Raw genomic sequence first — 27420 nt, 5'->3', positions numbered from 1 at the left:
TCTCCAATATCGAACGACGAATTTGATAAGTAATTCGTTTACTTTTTATTTTTACTAAAGAATTCAAGGTAAGGATATTTTTTAATTTTTTTTTAAAACTTTTATCATTTAAATTTAATTTAAAACGAAAAACGTACCACCGTAACCGGGGCACCAGGTAAATAATAAATGTAAGAACTTATTTTAACTATTTTTATTACTATCTATTTTCATCCACAAATATTATATATATATATATTTTAAAAGTTAATTGAAAAACTTAAATATAAAATAAATAATATTCAAATTTAAATCAATCAACATATAAAATAAATAATATTCAAATTTAAATCAATCAACAGTTTTATTTATAACTACAGGTAAATATATAAAAAACTCTAATATACCCTCTACTCGAGCCCTATATTTTAAAAATAATTTAGCTTAAAATTTTTGTTTGAGATATCATTACATTTTGTCAAATAATTTCATATATTTAATTCTTATAAAAAACAAGACGCTAATATTATTCTGTATCTTCGAATTCATGAAAAATAAACTTAGAAAACAGTCGGAATTTACGCTAGAGTCAAGTTCATTTTATTACAAGATCATTTAGTTAAAATATCTATTTTATATCTTACGTCGATTCGATAAAACTATTTTATAAATTTTAAAAAAAATAAATAGGGACGCATTTTTTAACTATATATATTCTATATTTATAAAAAAAACATTCACTTTATATTAAATGTATAAATAAAATCTGCTAAAAAATTATTTCCATAAATCTTCTTTTAAATTTAAAATATTAATGTCCCATGAATTTAATGAAAGACATTCTTTCAGAGACGATGACATTCTGTTTCTTTTGTTGGTATAAATATCGGCAGCCCTTGAAAACAATCTTTCACTCGCAACCGATGTTGTTTGTTGCCCTAAATAATCTCTCGCCATATTCGACAACCTAGGGAATCTCTTGGAATTTCCAGACCACCAACCAAGAACATCCACTGTTGTCTTAGCTACAGGATCCGCCAAATAATCCTCAATCTCGTCTAAAGCCGGATTTTGCTTAACACAGGCATCTCTAAATATGAAATATGAATGATTGTATATAAATAATTAGAATTATATTTACCTTCTCAACTCATTTAATATATTTACCGACATCATAGTAGAGTCGGGATTAGTGTTGCGTAATCGGCTAATTTTAGCCGACTAAAAACGGCTTAGCCGAGATTTTAGGTGGAAAAATCGGCTAAGCCTAATTAGGTATAGCCTAAAAATCGGCTAAGCCTAATTAGGCTAAGCCTAAAAATCGGCTAAACCTAATTAGGCTAAGCCTAAAAATCGGCTAAACCTAATTAGGCTAAGCCTAAAAATCGGCTAAGCCTAAAAATCGGCTAAGCCTAAAAATCGGCTAAGCCTAAAAATTGGCTAAGCCTAAAAATGGGCTAAGCCTAAAAATTGGCTAAAATAAATTATTTAAAATTCTGCATCGATGCTAATAGCATTAATTATTATTTATTTATTTTAGTAAAATAATTTATTTTATTTATATTTAATGTAAATATTTTATTATTATCAACAAATAAACATGATAGGATTTAATATTTTTTATTTATATTATTATATTTTGAAATGAAAATAAATTTATTTATTTGATGTTTTTTTAATAAAAAAAAATAATATGCTGCTATATTATAAAAATGTAATATTCTTTAAATATAATTTATTAGTGATTTTCACAATCTTCTTTGTAAATACATCTTTTATTGAGGAATTATATTGTAAATTTTATTAGATAAATAAACAATCTTTTAGGTGAAATCTTTTATCATTTTTTTAAAATTATCTATTTATTATTAAATGAGGTGGATTTTATGAAACTTTTTTGATGTTATTTTATATGATCTTTTTAAGGATAATATTTTAATGTGACAATTGTCATAATCGTTCTTTTATAAGTTTTTTGAATTTTTTTGAAGAAAGTATGTTAAAATAAGTATTTATAACATGTGTAAATACAAATTTAGTGAAGATGTAATAATGAAAAGTGACAATTGTCATAATGGTTAATTTTAAAGTTTTTTGAATTTTTTTGACGAAAATTTGTTAAAATAATTATTAATAACATGTGTAAATATAAATTTAGTGAAGATGTACCATAGAAAAGTGACAATTGTCATAATCGTTATTTCTAAAGTTTTTCGAATTTTTTTGACGAAATATGTTAAAATAAGAATTAATAACATGTGTAAATATAAATTTAGTGAAGATGTACCAATGAAAAGTGCAATTGTCATAATGGTTAATTTTAAAGTTTTTTGAATTTTTTTGACGAAAATTTGTTAAAATAAGTATTAATAACATGTGTAAATATAAATTTAGTGAAGATGTACCATAGAAAAGTGACAATTGTCATAATCGTTATTTTTAAAGTTTTTCGAATATTTTTGACGAAAATATGTTAAAATAAGAATTAATAACATGTGTAAATATAAATTTAGTGAAGATGTACAAATGAAAAGTGACAATTGTCATAATGGTTAATTTTAAAGTTATTTGAATTTTTTTGACGAAAATTTGTTAAAATAAGTATTAATAACATGTGTAAATATAAATTTAGTGAAGATGTACCATAGAAAAGGGACAATTGTCATAATCGTTATTTTTAAAGTTTTTCGAATTTTTTGACGAAAATATGTTAAAATAAGAATTAATAACATGTGTAAATATAAATTTAGTGAAGATGTACCAATGAAAAGTGACAATTGTCATAATAGTTAATTTTAAAGTTTTTTGAATTTTTTTGACGAAAATTTGTTAAAATAAGTATTAATAACATGTGTAAATATAAATTTAGTGAAGATGTACCATAGAAAAGTGGCAATTGTCATAATCGTTATTTTTAAAGTTTTTCGAATTTTTTTGACGAAAATATTTTAAAATAAGAATTAATAACATGTGTAAATATAAATTTAGTGAAGATGTACAAATGAAAAGTGACAATTGTCATAATGGTTAATTTTAAAGTTTTTTGAATTTTTTTGACGAAAATTTGTTAAAATAAGTATTAATAACATGTGTAAATATAAATTTAGTGAAGATGTAGCATAGAAAAGTGACAATTGTCATAATCGTTATTTTTAAAGTTTTTCGAATTTTTTTGACGAAAATATGTTAAAGTAAGAATTAATAACATGTGTAAATATAAATTTAGTGAAGATGTACCAATGAAAGTGACAATTGTCATAATAGTTAATTTTAAAGTTTTTTGAATTTTTTTGACGAAAATTTGTTAAAATAAGTATTAATAACATGTGTAAATATAAATTTAGTGAAGATGTACCATAGAAAAGTGACAATTGTCATAATCGTTATTTTTAAAGTTTTTCCAATTTTTTTGACGAAATTTAGTGAAGATGTACCATTGAAAAGTGACAATTGTCATAATGGTTAATTTTAAAGTTTTTTGAATTTTTTTGACGAAAATTTGTTAAAATAAGTATTAATAACATGTGTAAATATAAATTTAGTGAAGATGTACCATAGAAAAGTGACAATTGTCATAATCGTTATTTTTAAAGTTTTTCGAATTTTTTTGACGAAAATATGTTAAAATAAGAATACATGTGTAAATATAAATTTAGTGAAGATGTACCAATGAAAAGTGACAATTGTTATAATAGTTAATTTTAAAGTTTTTTGAATTTTTTTGACGAAAATTAGTTAAAATAAGTATTAATAACATGTGTAAATATAAATTTAGTGAAGATGCACCAATGAAAAGTGACAATTGTCATAATCGCTATTTTTAAAGTTTTTTGAATTTTTTTGACGAAAATATGTTAAAATAAGTATTAATAACATGTGTAAATATAAATTTAGTGAAGATGTACCATAGAAAAGTGACAATTGACATAATCGTTATTTTTAAAGTTTTTTGACGAAAATATGTTAAAATAAGTATTAATCCCATGTGTAAATATAAATTTAGTGAAGATGTACCAATGAAAAGTGAAAATTGTCATAATCGCTATTTTTAAAGTTTTTTAAATATAAATTTAGTGAAGATAGTGACATTTGTCATAATCGTTAATTTTAAAGTTTTTTGATTTTTTTTGAAGAAAATATGTTAAAATAAGTATTAATAACATGTGTAAATATAAATTTAGTGAAGATGTACCAATGAAAAGTGACATTTGTCATAATTGTTATTTTTAAAGTTTTTTGAATTTTTTTGAAGAAAATATGTTAAAATAAATATTAAAAACATGTTTAAATAAAAATTTAGTGAAGATGTACTATAGAAAAGTGACAATTGTCATAATCGTTATCTTTAAAGTTTTTTGAATTTTTTTGACGAAAATATGTTAAAATAAGTATTAATAACATGTGTAAATATAAATTTAGTGAAGATGTACCAATGAAAAGTGACATTTGTCATAATTGTTATTTTTAAAGTTTTTTGAATTTTATTGACAAAGATATTTTAAAATAAGTATTGATAACATGTTTAAATAAAAATTTAGTGAAGATGTACTCTAGATAAGCGACAATTGTCATAATCGTTATTTTTAAAGTTTTTTGATTTTTTTTGACGAAAATAGTTAACTCGCATCGATATTGATTTTAAAATAGAAAAAAAAGTTTACCCAAATTTTAAACAAGATTGTCTGATGAAAATTGATAAAAAAAATAATAATTTCTAACTTAGGATTAGATATTATGATATAAATTTTGCATATTAATTTCTGACCCGATGAACAAATGTAATAAAATGCCAATTTGCTCCTGTTTTTGGGGAAGAATCTATTATTACCATATGTGTTTCTATGGCATATACTCAGGCAATTTTAATTTTACAATCTATATTTTTACCCATTTACATCAAAGAAATTTTAAAAATAACAATTATGACAATTGTCACTTTTCTATAGTACATCTTCACTAAATTTTTATTTAAACATGTTATTATTTCGTCAACAAAAATCAAAAAATTTAAAAAATAATGATTATGACAATTGTCGCTTATCTAGAGTACATCTTCACTAAATTTATATTTACACATGTTATTAATACTTATTTTAACATATTTTCGTCAAAAAAATTCAAAAATCTTTAAAAATAACGATTATGACAATTGTCACTTTTCATTGTCTTCACTAAATTTATATTTACACATGTTATTAATACTTATTTTAACATATTTTCGTCAAAAAAATTCAAAAATCTTTAAAAATAACGATTATGACAATTGTCACTTTTCATTGTCTTCACTAAATTTATATTTACACATGTTATTAATACTTATTTTAACATATTTTCGTCAAAAAATTCAAAAAACTTTAAAAATAACCATTATGACAATGTCAATTTTCTATGGTACATCTTCACTAAATTTTATTTAAACATGTTATCAATACTTATTTTAACATATTTTCTTCAAAAAAATTCAAAAAACTTATAAAATAACGATTATGACAATTGTCACTTTTCTATGGTACATCTTCACTAAATTTATATTTACACATGTTATTAATACTTATTTTAACAAATTTTCTTACAAAAAATTCCAAAAACTTATAAAATAACGATTATGATAATTGTCACTTTTCTATGGTACATCTTCACTAAATTTTTATTTAAACATGTTTTTACTACTTATTTTAACCTATTTTCTTCAAAAAAATTCAAAAAAACGTATAAAATAACGATTATGACAATTGTCACTTTTCTATGGTACATCTTCACTAAATTTTTATTTAAACATGTTTTTAATACTTATTTTAACATATTTTCTTCAAAAAAATTCAAAAAACGTATAAAATAACGATTATGACAATTGTCACTTTTCTATGGTACATCTTCACTAAATTTTTATTTAAACATGTTTTTAATACTTATTTTAACATATTTTCTTCAAAAAAATTCAAAAAACTTTAAAAATAACTATTATGACAATTGTCAATTTTCTATGGTACATCTTCACTAAATTTTTATTTAAACATGTTATTAATACTTATTTTAACATATTGTCGTCAAAAAAAATCAAAAAACTTTAAAAATAGCGATTATGACAATTGTCACTTTTCTTTGGTACATCTTCACTAAATTTATATTTACACATGTTATTAATACTTATTTTAACCTATTTTCTTCAAAAAAATTCAAAAAACTTATAAAATAACGATTATGACAATTGTCACATTAAAATATTATCCTTAAAAAGATCATATAAAATCATCAAAAAAGTTTCATAAAATCCACCTCATTTAATAAAAAAGATAATTTAAAAAAAATGATAAAAAAATTATAAAAGATTTCACCTAAAAGATTGTTTATTTATCTAATAAAATTTACAATATAATTCCTCAATAAAAGATGTATTTATAAAGAAGATTGTGAAAATCACTAATAAATTATATTAAAAAGAATATTACAATTTTACAATATAGCAGCATATTTTTTTTATTAAAATAACATCAAATAAATAAATTTATTTTCATTTCAAAATATAATAATATAAATAAAAAATATTAAATCATATCATGTTTATTTGTTGATAATATTAAAATATTTACATTAAATATAAATAAAATAAATTATTTTACTAAAATAAATAAATAATAATTAATACTAAGCATCGATGCAGAATTTTGACTAATTTAATTTTAGCAGATATATATAGGCTTAGCCGATTTTTAGGCTTAACCTAATTAGGCTTAGCCGATTTTTAGTTTTAGCCGATTTTTAGGCTTACCTAATTAGGCTTAGCCTTATTAGGCTTAGGCGTAGTTTTTAGCCGATTACGCAACACTAGTCGGGATCCTCATAATCATATTCTTGACTGGATGAAGCTTGATAATTATTAAATAGGTCTTTAAATCTTTCATAATATCCGGATGAATTCATAAAACTAGGGATAAAGATTTTCTTGATCCTTGGGTCAAGAAAACTACTTACGTAGTTTTCAAATTTTGTCAAGAGGGATGTATATATGGCGCATTTTTTTAACATTATCATGGAAGCCATTTTAATAGCCTCATTAGAGTGATAGGCAGCATGCCTTTCTAACTCCCTATAAATTTTGTCGATGTAGAAAATTGCCATCCCTATTGTAGGGGATTTTTTTAGATGATATTTCACATGTTATTTTATAAAATGGGTATAAAAATAATTCTAGTTGCCTTAAAAAATCGCATTCGTCACTATTTAAGCAAAAATTCTCTTCCCCAAAAATATTCTTTCCCAACTCTATCACAGCCTGGATATTCTATAAAAAATAAATAATTATTGAACATTAAATATTTTTATAATACTTTATTAATACTCGATAACATTATGTATTTACTATTCCATCGAGTTACCACATCCATCGGTATTCGCACACCACTAATCTTGATGAACTGTTGCATACATTTAGAACTTCTATGCAATTTTCCAACAAATTTTTCTACAGTAGATAACTCGTTAGAAAACGAATCGATGTCTTCCTTCACAATTATATTTATTATATGTGCCAGGCATCTCTGACTGTTAATGCCTTTTTTGCATTTAAATTGGAAATTTTGGTTAATTAAATCCAGTGCTGCTATAATATTCGACCCATTATCATGGGTGATGGTTAATATTTTCTTTTCTATTGTAAAGTTTTCTAAACACGATATAATTAATTCACATATGTCCTCCCTCCCCTTTGTGAGGGTATGGAAACTCTATAATGTCCAATAAAAAATTTTCAACACCCAGAATTCATCAATAAAATGTAGTGATAGCACAATATGATATAGAATTCTGGGTCCATAGATCTGTGGTTAAAGAAATAAGGCCTTTACATTTATTAAAATTTTTATAATGTTGTCTTTAGCGCTTTGGTATATAGTAGACAAATACTTTTTGCCAGTCTGTCGACAGACAATCTTTATATTTTTATTAACATATTTGAACATATCCTTGAAACTTTTACTTTCCAATACATTAAACGATAAATTATTTTTTATTAGGCATCTTATGACTAATTTATTCATATATAGATTTTCGGTATCAGATAATTTTCTGGCTCCGAACAATGAATCAGGGTGCATTTGGTGGATAATTCTCCCGGATGCATAGACTTCATATGCCTTCGTAAATTTGCTAAAAATATTTATAAAATGTGAATGGGGAGTAAAACTTATTGAAAGTTTCGAAATATTAAGGATATAGATGATATAAAAACCTATTCTGATTAATAAGCCATTAGATATTATTAGACCTGTGCCCCGCCGTGATAAACAATAAAGGAAGGAATAATTGATTTTCTAAAGTTTAATTTAAATAAAATGATTATTAAAAATAAAATGTCTAGGATATATAAGATAATTGATTACTCGCGGTGGCAAACATAAAATACCGCCGCCGTAAATTGAGACATCGGATCGGCGTACAGGTCTAGATTTTATATTATTAATAAATTCATCTAATGAAGGCTTACATAATGTCGAGAATCTAATTAAATTAAAATTATTTATTTTAATCAGAGTTGTTAAGTAGCTGGATCTTTTTTGTTATTGATTGATAGGTAATAGCGCGCTAGATAGCAGACAAAAAGGCCATAATTAGAACCATAAAAACTTCCCTTTTTATGTATTATATATTATGTTATGCATTTGCATTATAAACAAAAAATAAAACAAATTTATTTATAATTATTTTTTATAAAAATATTAATAGGTAACCAAAGTTATTTTAAAAAAAATACTAGCTAATAGCGTGCTACATTTTTTTTGATGGGCAGCGATAGCAGCGCGCTACTTATAAAAATATGGTTTAACAACTCTGATAATTGGTATTTTTATTGAATTAACACACATAAAATATTTGTAAAAATTAAGAAAGATTATTTAAAAAATATCGCCGTACTAACTCGATACATCTTCTGGCATAAAGAACATTTCCTATGTGTCTTTTTTGGAGTATGGTAGAAATAATTCTTAATATTAAAAATATCAGAACTATTCACGGAATCATCCCCATTCATTTCCAACATTGAACTACACCTAAATGGCTCAGTAGAAGTCTATATAAAATTAATAATTATTTTAAAAATAATTCGGGCCGGGTCTATCTTGAAAAATCTGGCTCGTCGAAGGGTATTCGGAAATAAAAAAAATAATTAGCGGGAAAAAATTACCATATGAAATTATTCCCCGGAAATAGTGTTGTTAAACGGCTCGTTTTGAGCCGATTTTTAAAAACGGCTAACTCAATATTTTAGCAAGAAAAATATTACCTAAGCCTTGAGATTTCGCTATTAGATGTTTAAACCTTCGGATCATCTATGGGAATAATCTTCAGTCTTGCGTAATGTTTACCTGGATAAAATACTGTGTTAGCCGTTTTTAAAAATCGGCTCAAATGGAGCCGTTTAACAACACTACCCGGAAATAAATGCCCCATTTTTTAGATTTTAAAATAACTATATCCCAGGAAAAATAAATTCTAGTAAATAATTAGCCGGAAAAAATTTTTCCCGGAAAAAAAATCCTATCAAAATAATTAGCAGGAAATTTTCTTTATAATTATTATAATTTTAAATATATATAATTCATTAAGAAAACACAACAGGAACTATAATCTTAAAATAGAAACTTATTTTATTTTAAAAATTTCTAACTCAGTAAATGTTATTACATTACATAATCGTAATTATTTCTTTTCTGTAAATTTTGAAAAAAAAAATCATAAGCAAAATAATTTAAAAAATAGAAACCTGGTTGAATTGCAAATTTCCTATTTTGCCACAGAATTTATATATATAATTATAACATTTAATATGCCCATCATTAGTTTAGGGTCGGGTCGTATTTTAATTTTTTTAAATATACCCGGACCGTGACGGTTCTGAAAAATTTTTATAAAAAAATCGGGCCGGGCCGTATATTTTAAAACCAAATATTTGAAATCGCCATTATTAGTTATAAAAATCAATAATATTTATTAAAAAAGTAGGGCCGCGAATATAATTTTAAAAAAAGATGCGGGCCGGGCCGTGCATATGATATCTCTGCAAGTCAGAGATTCTCTGATATTAGTATTTATAGTTTTGCTCAAATAAGAATAAGTTCATTTTCAAGCATACCAAAATAAAATTATATTTTATAATTAACAAAAAAATAAAATACATAATTATACCTCAATTTCCTGCTGCGACTGTGAGGTCGATTGGAAATCTTCATCTATAGAATTAGAAAGAGAAAAATCCATTTTTATATTTAAAAAAAATTATTTTTATTTAGTCTGTCGTTCCTCTCCTATTTTTTTTAATAATAATTATCTTATTTATTAACTTTCTCTCTTTATGTTTATTAATTATTTCCATTTATAATGGCATAAGCGAAGGCGAACATGATTTATATAAAAATAATAATTAAAAAAATAAATCAAGCGAAAAAAATAAATATATAATATAATATAAATAAATAAAAAAATCTAAAAAAAGAATTTTAATTTTTAAAAAGTAAAATCTTATTCAATTGATTTGAGTCTATAGACTATTAAATTCCGACTGTTTTCTAAGTTTCTTTATCATGAATTAGAAACTTATATTATACAGAAGAATATTAGCGTCTTGTTTTTTATAAGAATTAAAAATAGAAATTATTTGACAATATGTAAAGACATCTAAAATAAAAATTTTATGCCAAATTTTTTTTAAAATATAGGGCTAGGGTAGAGGGTATAGTAGAGTTTTTTAATATATTTACCTGTAAATATATAAACAAGTGAAAAAATACATGTAAAAAGCATAAGGTGATGATAATATGTAGGTACAATTATATTTTAAATTTATAACTTTTATCATTCACTATCTAATAAATTTTAACAATTTAAAAATCTAAATACCTATAAAAATAACAATTAAGATAATTGTCTTTTTTTTAGGGTTCATCTACAGTGAAGTTTTATTTAAACATGTTAGCAATACTTATTTTAGCCTATTTATGTCAAAAAAATTTAAAAAACTTTAAAATTAACTATTATGACAATTGTCATTTATCTAGGGTACATTTCATTAAATTTTTAATTTATCATCTTAGCAATCTATATTTATGCCCATTTGCGTCAAAAAAATTTTAAAAACTTTAAAAATAATGATTATGACAATTGTCACTTGGGTACATCTTCCCTGATGTTTTATATAAAACCATGTTGTTAGCAATACTTATTTTAGCCTATTTACGTCAAAAAACTTTAAAAATAACTATTATGTCAATTGTCATTTATCTAGGGTACATCTTCATTAAATTTTTAATTTAACATAATAGCAATTTATATTTATGCACATTTGCGTCAAAAAAATTTAAAAAACTTTAAAAATAACGATTATGACAATTGTCACTTTTTTAGAGTACATCTTCACTGAAGTTTTATTTAAATGTTTACAATATCTATTTTAGCCTATTTAGGCTAAAAAAATTAAAAATATTGAAATAAAAATAACGATTATGACAATTGTCATTAGAATTTATCTAGGGTACATCTTCATAATTTTTAATTTAACATGTTAGCAATTATATTTATGCCCATTTGCGTAAAAACTTTAAAAATAACGATTATGACAATTGTCACTTTTCAGGGAACATCTTCACTGAAGTTTTATTTAAATGTTTGCAATACTTACTTTAGCCTATTTAGCTAAAAGAAACATCTTTTTGCCCATTAAGGTCACAAAAAAATCTTATATGTTTAAAAATACCTACCTATTATGATAATTATCATTTTTCCAGGGAACATCTTCATTGAATTTATAATATAATATCTTTACAATATAAATTATATTATAACCCTTTTGTGTCCAAAAATTTCAAAAATCTTAAAAACATGACATAAATATTTATAAAAAAAATATTTAGAAAAATTTCCTCTTTTAATATACTTAAAATATAGATATATTTAGAAAAAAAATTATTTGGAAAAAGAAAAACCACCTCTTTTAATATTCTTAAAATATAGATATATTTATAAAAAAAATATTTAGAAAAAGCCACCTCTAATAATAAACTTAAAATATAGATATATTTATAAAAATAATATACAAAAAACTATAGAAGATTTGACCTAAAAGATTATTTATTTATGATATAATTAAGAAAAGAATAAAATTTTATGATAAAACAAAAGAATAAAATTTCATCAAAAAATCAGCAAAATATGTTTCAAAAATATTTTTGTACTTCAAAAAATATTTTTTGCTTAAAATTTTTAGCTCAAAAATATTAATAAATAAATAAATCCATTTTTATTATAATCAAAACATATTATTTGCATTAAATAAAATATAAATAAAATAAATTATTTCACTAAAAATAAATAAATAAAATTCTACATTATTATTTAAAATTTCTCAATAACATAAAAATAATTTTTGGCTCTAAATTTAAAATAAACTCAAGCTACCCTCTGAGCCGACTAAGTGAGCCGACTCATGCGGCTCCTTGATCGGCTTGAGTCGGAGCCGTTTTTTACGACTAAGACTCGAGTCGCAAGTCGTAAGAACTCAACTTTTTAACAACACTAGTAATAAGAATCAAATTCTTTTTTAATGGAAAATTTGAAAATTGATGTCCAGTTTTCCGGTGCAAATGTAATGTAATTTGTAGTGATGTTAAAGGTTACTTTTGAAACATAACTAGTTACAGTTACTAGTTACATTGGCAAAAACATAACTAGTTACAGTTACTAGTTACATTTTTACAAAAGTAACTAGTTATTAGTTACCGTTATTTTCAAAAGTAACTAGTTACTTACTTTATACATCATTCATATGCGCATTATTTATTTATTGAATGCATTTATTTAATATAAAAAAAATTAGGATAAACAAAGTATAATCAGTTATTTAAAATAATATATTTATTTTTATAAAAAAATATCGCAAAATTGAATATTTACATCGAATATAAAAATATATATTTGCATTGAAAAAAAAACATTTATTTTTCATAAAAATTAGAATCTAATAAATGTTTATTTGCTTTTAACAACAAATTAATTTCAAAGTTATTATCTAGGAGACGTGCTCGTTTATCTCCAAAAATGAGCTTACCTAGACTGAACAAGCGCTCTAAGGGAGCACTTGATGTTAGAACAACATTATATTTAATAAAGAGTAATTTTAACTTTGGAAAATCGTTATATAAAGAAAAAGTGTTGTTATTAGATTTGATAAAGTTTTCTATAAGTTCATTATCCAATTTTGGCGCTTTAGGTCAAAATATCCAACTACATCAAGTGATGTTGGTTTTGAGCATGATTCATTCGTCTGGGATTCACTTTGAGGTATTGGTATTTATTAAATTTAAAATTTCCTCCTTTTTTGCTTTATTCCTTTCTTGCCTAATCCAAGGTCAGTCAGTTTTAAAAAAAGGGTGAAGAATTGCAGCAATGATGTTGTCATTATCATAAAGATTATTAGACCTATAACATGATATTTTTGTTAGACTTGGTTCTTGTAAGTAATGATTAATAATTTAATATTAAATTCTAAAATAATCTGTCTTTGTTTTTCCTTATACTAAATTTAAAATTTTTTTTATTACGTATGATATGAAGTTCCAATGCTTGTTACTTGACGGAAAAAAATATATTATGCTACATTTGTAAATAAATATAATATTAAAATTTATTAAATTACTTGAATTTGGTTACAAAATTATGAAGCCCAGCAGCAATGTAACAATTTAAGAAAAGAAAATCAATTTGAACGGGAAATTATAACAATCAGACATTTTCACAAAATTTTAAATTAATAAATTTAATTTAAAATTAATTTATCACAACATATTAAAAATAAAATTAATTATTTAAATATATCTTTAAAAGTAAATAGTTACTTTTGGCAGTTACATTTCAAAAATTATAACTAGTTACAGTTACTAGTTACAATTTTAAAAATATAACTAGTTACAGTTATTTTTTAGCTAAACAGGTAACTAGTTACTTAACATCACTAGTAATTTGATCAAATGATAAGTGTAAATAATTTTGTTTGTATGACCTTATTGTGAAAGAATATTGAAACTAAATAATATATAATAAATTTTATTCATTTAAAAAATAAAAAATGTTTATTTATTTTCAAGAAATGTCAATCAGATTATGGGTATGACTAAATACTGCCTTGCTAAACTGACTTGCTAAACTGTCTTGCTAAAAAGCAATTAATAATAATCACTCATAATTTGATGATATAATATCTTTTAAAAAAAATTTTCAAAAACATTTTTTTTATTTTACATAAATCAATTTTTTATTTTTACTTAATATTATTGGAAAAAAAATATATTTACTAGCTTATTACAACTTAAATTTTATTTTTCAATTAAATTTAACAAATTTATATCCATAAGGGGGCGTTAAATACATAAATATGAAAATACATTCTTGGAAACCAGAATAAATATTGGATAGCGCTTTTTTTGTATTTGGGTGTAAAAACATGTGAAAAACCTAAAAAAAATTTAAAAAATAGAGGTTTCTTTGAGATTTAATTAAAGAGTAGGTTTAGAATCGAAAAATAGTAGAAAGTTTGTAAGGAACATATTGCTGGCGTTATTAATCAAAATCTCTTCATTTTTGGTATCCTAAAAAATATTTTGAAAATATTATGATTTGACCGAATGCCGAGCTTAAAACCGAAATTACTAAATATTCGATCGACCAAATTTGGTGTTAATATTATTTGGAAAATATTTGGTTTATTTATTTATATATATGTGTAAATCATTATCGCAAAAAATATTTTAAAAATATCGTGATTTGACAGATAACCGATTTGAAACCGGCCTAATGACTAAATACTGCCTTGCTGGCATTATACATGGAAAATTCTTCATTTTTGGTTTATACGTGAACAATAACGTGTTAAGCATTATCCTAATTAATTTTTTGAGAATATTATGATTTGACCGAATGGCGAGCTCAAAACTGACCACTTACTAAATATTCGATCTACCAAATTTAGTAATATTATTTGGAAAATGTTCATTTTTGGTTAATTTATCTATAAATACGTGCAAATCATTATCCCAAAAAATATTTTAAAAATATAGTGATTTGACAGAAAACCGATTTGAAACCGGCCCAATGACTAAATACTGTCTTGCTGGCGTTATACATGGAAAATTCTTTATTTTTGGTTTATATGTGAACAATAACTAGTTAAGCATTATCCTAATTAATTTTTTGAAAATATTAAGATTTGACCGAATGGCGAGCTCAAAACCGAGCACTTACTAAATATTCGATCTATCAAATTTGGTAGTATTATTATTTAGAAAATGTTCATTTTTGGTTAATTTATCTATAAATACGTGCGAATCATTATCCCAAAAAATATTTTAAAAATATCGTGATTTGACAGAAAACCGTTTTGAAACCGGCCCAATGACTAAATACTGTCTTGCTAGCGTTATACATGGAAAATTCTTTATTTTTGGTTTATATGTGAACAATAACGTGTTAAGCATTATCCTAATTAATTTTTTGAAAATATTAAGATTTGACCGAATGGCGAGCTCAAAACCGACCACTTACTAAATATTTGATCTACCAAATTTGGTAGTAATATTTTTTGGAAAATATTCATTTTTGGTTTATTTATCTATATATACGTGTAAATCATTATCCCAAAAAATATTTAGAAAATATCGTGATTTGACAGATAACCGATTTGAAACCGGCCTAATGACTAAATACTGCCTTGCTGGCATTATACATGGAAAATTCTTCATTTTTGGTTTATACGTGAACAATAACGTGTTAAGCATTATCCTAATTAATTTTTTGAGAATATTATGATTTTACCGAATGGCGAGCTCAAAACCGATCACTTACTAAATATTCGATCTATCAAATTTGGTAGTATTATTATTTAGAAAATGTTAATTTTTGGTTAATTTATCTATAAATACGTGCAAATCATTATCCCAAAAAATATTTTAAAAATATTGTGATTTGACCGATAACCGATTTGAAACCGAAATACTGCCTTGCTGGCGTTATACATGGAAAATTCTTCATTTTTGGTTTATACGTGAACAATAACGTGTTGAGCATTATCCTAATTAATTTTTTGAAAATAAAATTATAAGTGATTTATGGACTAACAACAATTGTGAGTCCATGAATTATGTATTTAAAAGTTATACAAATTGGCAATCAAGTAATTTAATTAATTTAATTCATATAATATATAATAAAGTACAAATACAAGAAAAAGATCTCAAAAGAGCTTTGATAGGAAAGGGAGAATATTATTTGCCTGAGGGGTATAAGTCATTTCAGATAGATTTATCAATTTGGTAGAAATTTAGTGAGGAAGATAAAAAAAAAGAGGTAGAAAATTTAATAAAAGGAAGTAAAAAACGGGAAAGAGAAAATGTCATGTAATCATGCAGGGAATTAATACTTTTAAAGCCTAAAAATTCTAAAAAACCATGTCAAAAAATTAGAATAAAAAAAAATAGAACAGTATCAATAAAAAAAATTAAAATTGAAAAATAATAAGGCCCTAAACGTCGTACTCTTTTTCATATATATCAAATCAATTTTTTAATTTTACAATAGATTTTTGTATCGGAACAACATCCTAATCATAATTTTTAAAAAAAATTTATTCACATCGCATGCAAATATTTTTTTTTTTTAATTTTTATTCATATCGTCACAAATACCAAATTTTTTAAATATTAATTTTTTGTAACTTTTATTCATTCATATCGTCACAAATACCAAATTTTTTTTAAATTTTTTTATTGACATCGCATACAAATAGTTTTTATTTTTATTTTTAATTTTTATTCATATCAACACAAATACCAAATTTTTTAAATATTAATTTTTGTAACTTTTATTCATTCATATCGTCACAAATACCAAATTTTTTTTAAATTTTTTTATTGACATCGCATACAAATATTAATTTTTTTTAATTTTTATTCATATCATCACAAATACCAAATTTTTTTTAAATATTTTTTTTTACATCGCATATAAATATAATTTAATTGATTCATAATTTCTATTTTGTTAAATATTTTTTTAAATATATGAGGAAATGATGATATATAGATGAAAATACTAGGGATATCTGCCTCGTTTAATTATATTTATTTTTCGCTTTTATTTTTGGTATAATTATTGTATCAAATGTCTTTTATTGACATTAATTTAATAAAATTATATTTTATTTTTTGGATTATATGATATTATATAATAGATAAAAAATAAAATATTTATTAAGATAAAGAATTTTCTATGGATAACGCCAGCAAAGCATTATTTCGGTTTCAAATCGGTTATCGGTCAAATCACGATATTTTTCTAATATTTTTTCAGGATAATGATTTGCACGTATTTATAGATAAATTAACCAAAAATGAACATTTTCTAAATAATAATACTAGCAAATTTGATAGATCGAATATTTAGTAAGTGGTCGGTTTTGAGCTCGCCATTCGGTAAAATCATAATAATTTCAAAAAATTAATTAGGATAATGATTAACACGTTATTGTTCACGTATAAACCAAAAATGAAGAATTTTCCATGTATAACGCCAGCAAGGCAGTATTTCGGTTTCAAATCGGTTTTCGGTTAAATCACGATATTTTCTAAATATTTTTTGGGATAATGATTTACACGTATATATAGATAAATAAACCAAAAATGAACATTTTCCAAAAAATATTACTACCAAATTTGGTAGATCAAATATTTAGTAAGTGATCGGTTTTGAGCTCGCCATTCGGTCAAATCTTAATATTTTCAAAAAATTAATTAGGATAATGCTTAACACGTTATTGTTCACATATAAACCAAAAATAAAGAATTTTCCATGTATAACGCCAGCAAGACAGTATTTAGTCATTGGGCCGGTTTCAAATCGGTTATCTGTCAAATCACGATATTTTTAAAATATTTTTTGGGATAATGATTTGCACGAATTTATAGATAAATTAAACAAAAATGAACATTTTCCAAATAATATTACTACCAAATTTGGTAGATCGAATATTTAGTAAGTGGTCGGTTTTGAGCTCGCCATTCGGTCAAATCATAATTGTCCTATCGGGGAATGTTGACGCGAGGCATATATTGTTTATTTATAAGTAGTATAGTTATCTCTGTTAGTATCTTAGTGTCTCGCCGTCGTTTATTTATATAGGAATAGTTATTATTTTTTTTTATAATATTATTTTGCAATGTTATTTTTTTTTAGAAAAAATAATGTTTATTTTTTTTTAAATATAATATAAATAGTGTAGAAAAAAATAATAGATATTATCTTTGATTCATTTTTTTTGAAAAAGAAAAATAAATATTATTGATTATTATTGAGGTTTATATTTTTTTTGTTTAGTTGATTTTTCTTTAAAAAAAAAGAAAGAAAATTTGTTTAAAAAAAAAATTAATTAATTACTTAATAAAGTTTGTTTTTCTCCTTGTGAGAAAAGTATATTTAAAAGAGAAAAAAATTCGATTAATCTTGTGAGGTACAAAAGAAAAAGAAATTAAAAATTTAAATTGATAAGATAAAGCTTATCGGTTTCGTTCCGAACCCCTTTCCCCTATAAATTGTCCGTTTGTCAGTCTTTTTGATAAATTGGTGGCCAAGACGAGCATATCGTAAAAAAACTTTTAATTTAAGAATATAAAATCCTTTGGTGAGAATTTAGGTTACCCGTGCGGCGGAAGTTTAAGAATATAAAATCCTTTGGTGAGAATTTAGGTTACCCGTGCGGCGAAAGTTTAAGAATATAAAATCCTTTGGTGAGAATTTAGGTTACCCGTGCGGCGGAAGTTTAAGAATATAAAATCCTTTGGTGAGAATTTAGGTTACCCGTGCGGCGGAAGTTTAAGAATATAAAATCCTTTGGTGAGAATTTAGGTTACCCGTGCGGCGGAAGTTTAAGAATATAAAATCCTTTGGTGAGAATTTAGGTTACCCGTGCGGCGGAAGTTTAAGAATAGAAAATCACAAATTATTCGCGAAGTTTAAATACACCGAAGTGCTGCCCAAATTATTCGCGAAGCTTAAACACAGGGAAGTGCTGCCCAAATTATTCGCGAAGTTTAAATACACGGAAGTGCTGCCCAAATTATTCGTGAGGCTTAAATACACGGAAGTTCTGCCCAAATTATTCGTGAGGCTTAAATACACGGAAGTTCTGCCCAAATTTTTCGCAAATCATAATTGTACGGAAGTGCTGTCCAAATTTTTTGAAGAAATAAATTACACAAAAGTGCTATCAGTTTGGGTTAAAGAAATCAAAATACAGGATAAATTCGCGGAGAGCAATTTAGACAACATCCTATCAATAATAGGTATATTGATTATTTTGTTTGAGATTGTTGCATGTATATGTGCATTATTGGATTATTTACGTTAGTAATAATATCTTATCTATTAACTTTACAAATAACCAAGATTTTCATTTTAAAATTAATAATAAATTTTTTATAACGTTCGGATGAAAAGCTTAAAATTTGTTAAGTATTGGGAGGTTCAGTATAATATTTTTGGGGCGTTGGTGATATTAATTATATGGATTTGTAGTTTAATTTGGGGCAGGAGAATGAAGAGAAGTCGCAGTGTAAAAATCAAAGGACAAACTTTAACCATTGAGGGGCATAATGGAGAGGAAGATATGATGGGCAGAGTAACATGGTTGCCGGTTCAGGAGTTAATTAGGGGGTGGACGGATAGCGATATAAGCAGAAGTTTATATATAACTGACAAGCAGGATTGTAATGATAATCAGGCATTGAGACCTTATAGAGAACCAAAAGAGTACTCTAGGGGAAGGAGAATGGAAATAAGACAGAGTTTTGAGCCGCAAAGGAAAGGGGGAATGAATTGTTATAATTGTGGTAAACTAGGTCATATGCTTAGAGATTGTCGTGATACAAAGTGTTTTGGTTGTGGGAAATTTGGTCATATAGCCCCTTACTGTCCTGGCAAACAGGAAAGGTTGAGATGTGCGGGTTGTGGACGCTTTGGACATAATAAAATGGATTGTAATGTAAGCAGTACAGTAATAAGAATGGTTTTCCGGAGAGGGGGATGGGTCCAAATGCTTCAAATGTAAGGACTATTAAGCGAGAAAAAGTGGAAGGGGTTCGTGCGATCAATGTCAAGGAAACGGGGGAGATGGATATGGAGTGTTTTAGGTGTCGAGGGGCGGGACATGTGGCGAGGGACTGTGAGAATGTGTGACTATATGATGGCGAAAAATCGACATTAAGGATCGGGGCGTGGCGGTTAGGAAGAACAGAGGAGGGATTTTTTCGGAAGATAACTAATAGGGAGGGGGTTTTAAATATGTTACAAGATGGGATAATTAATGATCCTTGCCCGAGAGTAATGATTAATTTAGGGGGGAAAATTATTCCCATGTTATTTGATACGGGGGCAGCTATTTCAGTAATTGGATATAATAGATATCAAAGTATTTGGCCAGGGGAAATGATAGAGAATGAGGGGTTAAGGATAAGACAGTTTGATGGGACACTGATGGCGGCAATGGGTAGGGTGGAGATAACAGCAAAATTGGGGGAAAGAGTTGAAGTATTAGATTTATGGATTATCAATCATAATATAGAAGCTGTGTTGGGGTGGGACTGGATCACTAGGATTGGTCCCTGGTATGGTTTTTGGGGGGTATTTTCATGGTGGGGTGTATTTGTACCAAATACTAGTGAGGAGTATGCAGTTATGACATTTGAGGGTGAAAATGGAAGGTCGGGAGTTGAGACTGTATTGAAGCCTGACACCAGGGGAGACCGTTCAAGGTGCGAAACAAAGGGTAACAACCCAAGAAGCGTAACAAGAGAGGATCCAAGGAGCGAAACAAATGGGAACAACCCAAGAAGCGTAACAAGAGAGGATCCAAGGAGCGAAACAAAGAGGAACAACCCAAGAAGCGTAACAAGAGAGGATCCAAGGAGCGAAACAAAGGGGAACAACCCAAGAAGCGTAACAAGAGAGGATCCAAGGAGCGGAACAAAGGGGAACAACCCAAGGAGCGCAACAAGAGAGGATCCAAGGAGCGAAACAAAGGGGAACAACCCAAGAAGCGTAACAAGAGAGGATCCAAGGAGCGAAACAAAGGGGAACAACCCAAGAAGCGTAACAAGAGAGGATCCAAGGAGCGAAACAAAGGGGAACAACCCAAGAAGCGTAACAAGAGAGGATCCAAGGAGCGAAACAAAGGGGAACAACCCAAGAAGCGTAACAAGAGAGGATCCAAGGAGCGAAGCAAAGGGGAACAACCCAAGAAGCGTAACAAGAGATGATCCAAGGAGCGAAACAAAGGGGAACAACCCAATGAGCGTAACAAGAGATGATCCAAGGAGCGAAACAAAGGGGAACAACCCAATGAGCGTAACAAGAGAGGATCCAAGGAGCGGAACAAAGGGGAACAACCCAAGGAGCGCAACAAGAGAGGATCCAAGGAGCGAAACAAAGGGGAACAACCCAAGGAGCGTAGCAAGAGAAGCCAATCTAAGGAGAGAAACCAGGGGAAGTAATTCAAGGGGCGCAACAAAGGGAAGTGATGTTAGGGGCAGAGTAGGAGAGTTGAATTATAAGAGAGAAATAAGGGGGAATACTTCTAGGGAAGAAACAAGAGACAACAATTATATAGATAAATCTAGGAAAATTTACTCGGGGCACGTTGGAGCTGTTAAGGAAGATGGTGATATTAAGGAAATGGAGGAGGAAGGAGATACGGGAAAAAGGAACGTAGGGATGCCTAAAGAAAATGGAGATGTGAATAATGCGCAGACCCAAGAAAATCGAGATGTGAATAATGCTCAACCCCAAGGAAGCCGGGAAGTGATTAATGCTAGGACACAAGAAAATCGGGCTAAGACTCAAGGAAATCGGGAAGTGAGGAATACTCAAACTCAAGGAAATCGGGAAGTTATGAAGGCTAGGACGTTGCACGATGATGAAGCGTTGCTAAATGATGAGGATGGAAAGGCATTGGGAATGGCCAAAGTGCAAGAAGGAGCCCGAAGATTAGTACAAAATTATCGAGTGATTTTTAATGAGGATTTAGGTTGTCTCAAAGATTATGAAGTAGATATTAAGTTAAAGGATGGTTACGTTCCAAAGTATTGTGCGTTGCGAAGGATACCTTTTGAGTGGCGGAGAGAAGTAGAAAGGGAGTTGGAGCAATGGGTAAAGAAGGATATTGTATGTCCCATAGAGTACAGTGAATGGGCGACCCCGTTGGTACCAGTGAAGAAAGCTAATGGAAAACTCCGTCTATGTGCAGATTTCCGGGTCACGCTAAATCCATGGGTCGTGGAGGTCAAATATCCATTGCCGCGTATTGAAGAAATATTGGCCAGTTTAAAGGGAAGTGTATATTTTTCAAAGATTGATTTCTCTAATGCGTACCTACAGTTGCGGGTGAAACCGGAGGTGAGAAGGTTATTAACGATTACGACCCCAAAAGGGTTATTTGCGTTTTGTAGATTGCCCTTTGGACTTAGTGTATCAGCTCCTATTTTTCAGCGGACTATGGCAGCGGTTTTTCAAGGATTGGAAGGAGTTTACTACTATATGGATGATGTGCTAGTGACAGGAAGAACTCCCGAACAACATGAACAGAGATTGGAAGAGGTATTTCGGAGAATAAAAGAAAAAGGATTGCGGGCCAGTGCGGAGAAAAGCGTTTTGGGGGTCATGGAAGTGACGTATCTAGGACACAAAATTACAGGAAAGGAGGTGAGACCTTTGGATAAGAACATGACGGGAATTAGCAATATGAAGAGACCAAATAATAAAGCAGAAGTGCAGGCCTTTTTGGGAATGGTCAATTATTACCATCGTTTTGTGGAAGGATTTGCTCAGGTAGCCGCGCCGTTGTATCAATTGCTAAGGAAAGGAGAAAAGTTTGAATGGACAGAAGAACAAGAGGTGGCCTTTAAAGAGCTGAAATGCAGAATTGGAAAGGAACCTATATTAGTGTGCTTCAACAGCGAATTGGACGTATTTGTGGCGGTAGACGCGTCGAATAAAGGGGTAGGAGGGGCTTTATTACATTGTATTGATGGGTTGGAAAGACCGGTGTTATTTTTCTCAAGGATATTTAGAGAGGCAGAGACTAGGTATTCCGTGATTGAGCAAGAAGCACTCGCCGTTATTTTTGGATTGACGAAATGCCGGGAATATTTAATTGGGCGCAGGTTTGTTATTTACACCGATCATAAGCCGCTTGTGCATCTATTCAAGAAAGATAACAAGGAGCTGATGCTGTCACCCAGGTTGCAGAGGTGGCTATTGCTCGTGGGTAGCTTTGACGTACAAGTGAGGTATCGCAGAGGGAAAGAGAACTACCTACCGGACATTTTATCTCGATGTGGAGCTGGAGAGGATTGTGAGGGGAAGGAACAGGAGGGACAAGATGAGAAGGAGGAACGAATACTAATCAGAACGATGGCTGGGATATCCAGGGGTGGGCCAGTGACATGGGAGGCAATTAAAAGGGAAACATTAAAGGATCGGGAATTGAGACGAGTCAAAGCGTGTCTCAAGGGACGGAAAACGTGGCAAGATGGGGACAAAACGTTCAAATATATAGAGAAGGAATTAGCAATTATAGATGAATGTCTAGTGCGAGGGAGTCGGAGTGTTATACCGTTCAAATTAAGGGAGGCCGTGATGGCAATGATTCATGCGGGACATCAAGGTATGGAGAGAATGAAACAGTGGGGACGGGAGTATGTATGGTGGCCGGGAATGAACAAAGACATTGAAAATATCAGTCGAGCCTGTGTCAGATGTAATTCTTGGGCTCCGATGCCTCGAAAAGATAGGGAAAGTGTATGGCCAAAAGCTACTCAGCCATGGGAGCGTATTCACTTGGACTTTTTCGACTTTGATAACAAGATGTATATGTTGGTAGTGGATGCATTTTCCAAGTGGGTTGAATATGAGGAGGTCAAAGGATTAACGACTCAAGTGGTTATAAGGATATTGAAGAATCTATGGGCTAAGTTTGGAGTGGCCACTATAATAGTATCGGATGGGGAGCCGGCTTTTATCAGTAAGCAGTTCAAAATCTTTTGTGGGGAAACGGGAGCCAAACACATTTTAGCACCGCCGTACCATCCGAGTTCGAATGGACAGGCGGAGAGGATGGTGGCGATAGTCAAGAATTGGTTGAAAAAATCAAAGGATGGCGAAGGGGAAATGTGGGTAGCTGTGGCGTATTATAATAATAGCAGAAAAGGGGAGGAGCCGTCGCCGGCGGAGAAATTTTTAGGGAGGAGGACCAGGATTTGGTTGGATTCGCTAAGACCGACAGAGCAGAGGCAGGAGCCAACCGAAACTGGGAAGGCCTCGGAGTTCATAGTTGGACAGGCAGTATGGGCCAGAATATTCAACAGTAATAGAAAATGGGAGGCGGGAGTAATTTTGGAGAACATGGGAAACAAAGTGACTAGAGTGAGGTTCGCGGATGGGAGAGAGGGGGTGCGGCATCGGGATCAGTTGCGTAAAAGAATAGAACCGGAGAGGTTGAGAGGGGCGCTGCGGGTGGTGAGAAGTAAATGAGGGTATTAATTGGACTAGGCTTAAACAGAATCCAGGGTACGGGAATATATGTAAAAAAAAAAAGAAAAAAAAATATATATAATTAGTGGGGTAGGTATTGTTTTTCCGAATGTCAGCGATTGTCCCAACGTACGAAAAAGAGAAAAATAATATAGATAATTAGTGGGGTAGGTATTGTCCTTCCGGATCGTACGAAAAAGAGAAAAATAATATAGATAATTAGTGGGGTAGGTATTGTCCTTCCGGATGTCAGCCATTACCCCTAAATAAATATAAAAAAATTGTACCGTCCGAATGTGGAGATTATTCTGAAATGTGTGCAGGTAGGGAAAAATGGGACCGAATATCTGGAATGAACCATTCGATGTGTGGGATCTTAACCATGTATGCAAAATGCAATAATTAAATTAATGGGGCCCGGAGTTTATATTATATCGGGGCGTTTTGGGCACCTTTTTGACCCAAATACCTCGGGTATATTCTTAATAAGAAGCAATTATTGTAATTGATGCCGAGGTGATTTCGTAAAGGTTTAGCTTAATAGGAACCCAAATGAGTGTTTAATAAAGTTAATATTTATTGGTAATAATTGCCTCTCTCTTTGTTAAAAGGTTTTTACGAAATTAGGTTTAGTAAATAAGTTGGATATGTGCGCGACAGGTTTAGGGATAGTTAAGTAAAACAAGAATGTTTGAAAAATAAAAATGTTGACAAGCTAACTTCTCGATTTAAAAAAGAATGTCAAAATAAAAAGTTAAAAAAAAGAGAAAAAATAAGAAAGGCAATAAATCATCCTAAATTTTTGAGGAAAGAAAGGGAGAATTAAAGTTAGGGTAACACATAAAATGAGATAAAATTAAATTTAAAAAAAAAATATATATTTAATGATTTGGCAGAAGTTTGAGGTTTGGAAAAGGGAAATAGTTTAGAAGATAATAAATCAAAATTAGGAATTGGGAGAATATTATGTCAAGATTTAGTTGGTGAGGAAAATCCTTTTAAAAAAAGGGGAATCATAAATCTGAAAATAAAAAGTTAACAAGTTAAATTTAGATCGTGAGTATAAAAGGGGGAAGAAAAACTAATTTATTTCACACTTCTTAATTGATAGAAATTCTGTTTAAAATTCTTGTGGTTATATTCGTCATTCATTGTGAAGGTAAATAGAAAATTTTGTTATTAAGTTTAAATTAAAAGAGAAAAGAGAAAGAAAAGGTAAAGTTTTTTTTTTGGGTTGGGAGTTTTCGTGGATTCGTAAAGGAAATGGAGGTTTACATTTTTTTCATTAAAAGAAAAATTAATTAGATGAGGGAAGAAGGGAATTATTAATTAAAGAAAAGAAAAATGTATATGTGTTAGTTAAGAAATAAACAGTAGAATAAATTATTTCTGTGAATTAGTAAGTGAAAGAAATTTTGTTTTAATCGTTTGATTTATTAGGAAGGAAAAGGAGAAGTTTTTTTTTTTTTTGAAATTGTTTCCACTTGTGTCTGTAAATTAATTTGTAAGAAAAATTTTGGGGGTAGAATCGTTGGTTTAATTGTTTTGGTGAATTATTACGTTGGTAATTGTTTTGATGAATTGTTAAGTAAAAGGGAATTTTTTTTAAAAAATTTGTTTTCATAGTGCCGTGGGGATCGTATGATTTATTAAAAGGAAAAAGGGTTTTTTTTTAGCATTTGTTTCTGCAAATTGTTTCGTTCAAAATTTGTTTCTATAGCGCCTGGGAATCAAATTATTCTTGTTGATTTATAAAATAAAGGGAATAAAAATTGGGAAAGGTGGATAGGTGTATAAGTTTTAAATGTATACATATATATTGAGTATATAGATTGTGAGTACCTGTAGATCGCCAGTCCAGGATGAATGTTAGCAGAAGTTGGATTTTTGAAGACGTCGAATTGTATTGGATAATGAGACAGCGACAGGTCCCGGGTTGGTGGGGACAGATGAGATGTTCCGAATTTCACGATGAGGCCAGTTGTGGGAGAGCAAAGACGCTGTTTTAGATGTCACCAGATTGGGCATCTGCGCAGTCGATGTCCACAGAGGGGGCTGCGGAGGGAGAGCCGGAGGGTGAGAAGTCAACAGCAAGAGAACGAGGTGGCCCAGTGGCCAGTGGAGGAACCAGGGGACGCAGGAAGCCGTTGGAGGAACAGCGCGGAGGAGGAAGTGGTGCCTAGGGAAATTGAATTGGCGGAGAACGAGGTGGCCCCGTGGCCAGTGGAGGAACCAGGGGACGCAGGAAGCCGTTGGAGGAACAGCGCGGAGGAGGAAGTGGTGTCTAGGGAAATTGAATTGGCGGAGAACGAGGTGGCCCCGTGGCCAGTGGAGGAACCGGGGGACGCAGGAAGCCGTTGGAGGAACAGCGCGGAGGAGGGAGTGCAGGCGCCTGAGTCGGAATATACCATGGAAGAGCTTGAGGCAACTTACCTGACTCCGGAATTTATGGACTGGTTGGAGTATTCAATATCAGACGCCGACCGCGACTGGATTCTGGAGGGTGGGTAAGGTTTTTGAAGGGGATAGCTGTCCTATCGGGGAATGTTGACGCGAGGCATATATTGTTTATTTATAAGTAGTATAGTTATCTCTATAGTATCTTAGTGTCTCGCCGTCGTTTATTTATATAGGAATAGTTATTATTTTTTTTTATAATATTATTTTGCAATGTTATTTTTTTTTAGAAAAAATAATGTTTATTTTTTTTTAGAAAAAATAATGTTTATTTTTTTTAAATATAATATAAATAGTGTAGAAAAAAATAATAGATATTATCTTTGATTCATTTTTTTTGAAAAAGAAAAATAAATATTATTGATT

At 28.9% G+C, this 27420-nt stretch overlaps 1 protein-coding gene across 1 annotated transcript; it reads left to right on the top strand.

Annotated features, from left to right (window-relative positions):
* Positions 1–19606: 19606 nt before the first annotated feature.
* LOC135922424 (ABC transporter F family member 4-like) lies at positions 19607–21326 on the top strand. Its single transcript, XM_065456802.1, has 2 exons — positions 19607–20065; positions 20862–21326. Exons 1-2 carry the CDS (start codon positions 19607–19609, stop codon positions 21324–21326), a joined length of 924 nt encoding a protein of 307 aa, XP_065312874.1.
* The last annotated feature ends 6094 nt before the right edge of the window (positions 21327–27420 follow it).

This window comes from Gordionus sp. m RMFG-2023, chromosome 1, assembly GCF_954871325.1.
Source record: "Gordionus sp. m RMFG-2023 chromosome 1, tfGorSpeb1-WG-v2, whole genome shotgun sequence".
Classification (NCBI taxonomy): Eukaryota; Metazoa; Nematomorpha; class Gordioida; order Chordodea; family Parachordodidae; genus Gordionus; species Gordionus sp. m RMFG-2023.
The sequence above is the reverse complement of the archived record's forward strand: the minus strand, read 5'-3'. Positions and strand labels throughout refer to the sequence as shown.

What these genes read in the sequence shown, in the direction of transcription:
- LOC135922424 (XM_065456802.1), top strand. Translation starts at nt 19,607, where the DNA reads ATGAAGAGAAGTCGCAGTGTAAAAATCAAAGGACAAACTTTAACCATT. An exon ending in ATTGTAATGTAAGCAGTACA is followed by an intron (nt 20,066 to 20,861) that starts GTAATAAGAATG and finishes AAGCGTAACAAG; the next exon opens with AGAGGATCCAAGGAGCGAAA.